The following is a 3,340-nucleotide window of genomic DNA, read 5'->3' on the forward strand; positions in this document are numbered from 1 at the left end:
GAGGATCTGACTTACTTTCCCTTTACACATGCATCACACACCCTGTGATCCTTGAAGCTTGACTTGGGCAGACCACGAACCAGGTCCTTCCTGACCAATTTGTTCAGCAACGTGAAACTTGCATGACCCATCCTTTTGTGCCATAGTTCAGCATCATCATCAACAGCACTCAGACAACTTGTTGCCTTTGTCGCAGATCTAAGAGACACTCAACAAGCTGTACTTCAATCCATTCACGTAAAACACATTCTCGATTGAGTGAGTGAGAGACTTTCCAATTCTTCCTACTCCCAGAATGTATCCCTTTTTGTCATTTCCAAAGGATACACTCCCTCCCTGCAGGGCCTTCAGTGAAAGGAAATCATTTGTACATCCAGTCATGTGCTTCGAGCAGCCGCTATCCATGTATCACTGTTGACTGCTCCCTTTCACTGTTTCCTGCACAAGGAAATCAAGGGTTAGACTTAGGAACCCAAACAAGTTTGGTTCCCTTGTAATGAGGAAAAGGGTGAATGAGGGTTATTTTGGTCCAAACAGGCATTATACGTTTTTATGTGAAGGACCAGGTTCCCTAGCAGCAGTTACTTTTTCAGCAAAAACCTTGTTTTTCTGTTGAGACCGAATTATGGCCTTACAGTTTTCTTTAAAGTGCCCAGTGTTGCCACAGTGAGTGCAAAGCCAATTGTCAGGTACAATAACGTACTTGCTATGAGGGTTGTAGGGAGTCTTTTCCCTTTGGAACCCGATTCCCTGCCTGTTTCCCTCATTATTTATGTACAATGCAGTGATAGCATCAGAGGACCAGATCCACTTAAGTAATTTTTCAAGATCACTCTTCCTAGTTCTACCTGAAGTTGTTTGTTTTTCTCAAGCTCGGCACACAAACTAGATTTCATTGATCTTAACTCATTTTCAAGCTTAAGGTGTGCCTCACTTGCAACTTCCTTTCCCTTTTTTGTGTTCACATGCCTATTTTCCCTTCTTAGTTCCTCAATTGTTTCCTTTAGCTCTACAACTACTACCAATAGGTCATCTCTCTTGTGCTCTATGTTTGCAATTCTCTCAGTCAAGGTATATTTTTACCTTTTTAAACTCCCAATGGTCTCTCTTAGATCACCTGCAACCACCACTAGATCATCTCTCTCGTGTTCTATTTCTCCTAGTTCCGTGGTTAGCGCATTTCTATCATTAATTAGACTGTGATAAGCATCGATTAAAATATTTGCCAAAGATATAAGCTTCTTTTGAGAATAGGATTTCAAATTTCTTTGAACATCGAGAAGGTTTACCTCATCATCATCGTGGTCATCTCCATCATCATCAGACTGCACCATCAGGGAAAAAATAGAGTCATACTCAGCTGCTTCACTTTCCACTGCCATCATAGAGTTGTCACCTTGCCCATCATCTTCTCCGAATTCGCTGGAAGAGTCCCCTCATGCAGCAAGAGCCTGTTTCACAATATTGTCAGCAACGTCTTTTCTTTTGAATCTTTTGTCAGGAACCTGGTTCCCCTTGGCTGCTTTGTTAGTGTTGTGTTTGTATTGATATTGCTTGAGAAGAGGGAAATCCTTGATGAAGTGTCCTGTCTTGCCGCACTTATGACATAGGTCATAACCTTTTGGCTTGCTGGAGCTGCCCCCTTTAGGAATGCCTCCATTTCTGCGAACCATTTTTTGAAACCTTTTTGTCAGGTAGGCCATATCAGCATCCTCACCACCTGAGTCATTGTTGTCCGTCTTGGGAACCAGGTTCTTCTCCCTTTTCGGCTCTCTTCTCTCATTGTCCTTCTTCTTCTTCATTTCATAAGTCTTCAGATTTCCAACAAGTTCGTCCATGGTCAGCTTCTGCAGATCTTTTGCTTTTATGATAGCATTTACCTTACTTTCCCAAGAGTTGGGCAGCACGCTGAGGATATTTCTCACAAGCTTGTTTCTGGGAATGATTTCACCAAGAGAGTGCATCTCATTGATAATGGAAGTGAATCGAGTATGCATATCTTGAATGGATTCATCGTCCTTCATTATGAAAAGCCTATATTCAGTGGTGAGCATGTCAATCTTGGATTGCTTCACTTGAGTGGTTCCCTCATGAGCAGTCTGTAGAGCTTCCTATATTTCTTTTGCAGATTGACAGGCAGATATGCTATTGTATTCATCAGGACCTATATTTCTTAGCACGAAATGTTTTCTCAATGGCTTTTCGATCAGCATCATTGACCTCCTTTCTTGTCTTTGGAACTTCCACAGCTCGATCTCTAACCTTCTTTGTAGGTACAAAGGGACCGTCACAGATAACGTCCCACAGCTCGGAGTCTTCAGCCATGATGAAGTCGTGCATCCTTGTCTTCCACCACCCATAATATTGACCATTGAACCTAGGTGGCCTGTAAGTAAACTGACCGTCTTTGAAGTTTTGTGGAGCAGCCATGAGGATCCTTTCTAGGTGTTAGCCTGATAGAAAGAACCTACTATGATACCAATTGATAGAATATAAGGGTCCACAAAACTCTATAGAGAACCAGGTTCTCTATCAGTTCCACTAGAACACACGCACACAACAGTAAGTAGATGACAAGAGGAATTTTATGTGAAAAATTCCTGGCTCAATGGGATTAAAAACCACGACCTAACCTTGTAGGATTTCAACTTCACTACTGAGCAATTTTAGATTACAACTTATTGTAACCTAGGAATTAACCTCTTAATCCCTCACTAACTTGTAACACTCTATTACAAGCCACTTTGTAATAACTCTATTACAAAGACTTTACAACTAGACTAACTCTAGCCAAGACACAAACACATGGGTTTATGATTTACAAAGATTTCCTACACAATACTTCTAACTAAGCTAAGTAGGAATTACAAGTAAAGTGGTACAACACAACTAAGGACATGTAATAACTTCAATACATGGAATTGGTCCTTGGTTATGTTGTTTTTCGTTCTTGATGCCCTTAAGGATCACTTGCAGGATTGACACAGACTTGAGAGAATGCTTGATGAGTTCTTGAATGTGCAAGTGATTTGTTTTTCCTTTGCTTGATGTTAATATTTCATTTGTGACATCACTTGGATGATTCAAGCAAGTTAGGTAAAGGGCATTCCCTATAAAGTTGATTGTTGCACTGTTTTCGTACTGTAGCGTGTGCAAGCAGCAACTTTACATCTGTGAAGTTGACTTTGTACAGTCACCTCGGGAGCTGGTAGCGACCTGTTCCCTCTATTGTTCCTTTGACTCTCAAGAGTTGAATAGTGTTCCCAACTGGAGACTTGTTGATCTTGAGTTTTTGAGGATGTGTAATAGGTTCCTTATCTGGTTCTTAACAGTAAGTTTG

General features: G+C 41.0%; 1 protein-coding gene across 1 annotated transcript; it reads right to left on the reverse strand.

Annotated features, from left to right (window-relative positions):
- Positions 1-1,436: 1,436 nt before the first annotated feature.
- LOC138900286 (uncharacterized) lies at positions 1,437-2,430 on the reverse strand. The gene is made up of 2 exons (XM_070187009.1): positions 2,221-2,430; positions 1,437-2,111 (listed from the first exon to the last, which is right to left on the reverse strand). Exons 1-2 carry the CDS (start codon positions 2,428-2,430, stop codon positions 1,437-1,439), a joined length of 885 nt encoding a protein of 294 aa, XP_070043110.1.
- Positions 2,431-3,340: the final 910 nt, after the last annotated feature.

The sequence above is a fragment of the Nicotiana tomentosiformis genome, chromosome 10, assembly GCF_000390325.3.
Source record: "Nicotiana tomentosiformis chromosome 10, ASM39032v3, whole genome shotgun sequence".
Classification (NCBI taxonomy): Eukaryota; Viridiplantae; Streptophyta; class Magnoliopsida; order Solanales; family Solanaceae; genus Nicotiana; species Nicotiana tomentosiformis.

Excerpts from the sequence above, each read along its gene's own strand:
- LOC138900286 (XM_070187009.1), bottom strand. The coding sequence starts at position 2,430 with ATGGCTGCTCCACAAAACTTCAAAGACGGTCAGTTTACTTACAGGCCA. Across the intron at positions 2,112-2,220 it reads TTCCAAAGACAAGAAAGGAG|GAAGCTCTACAGACTGCTCA; the intron begins GTCAATGATGCT and ends AAAGAAATATAG.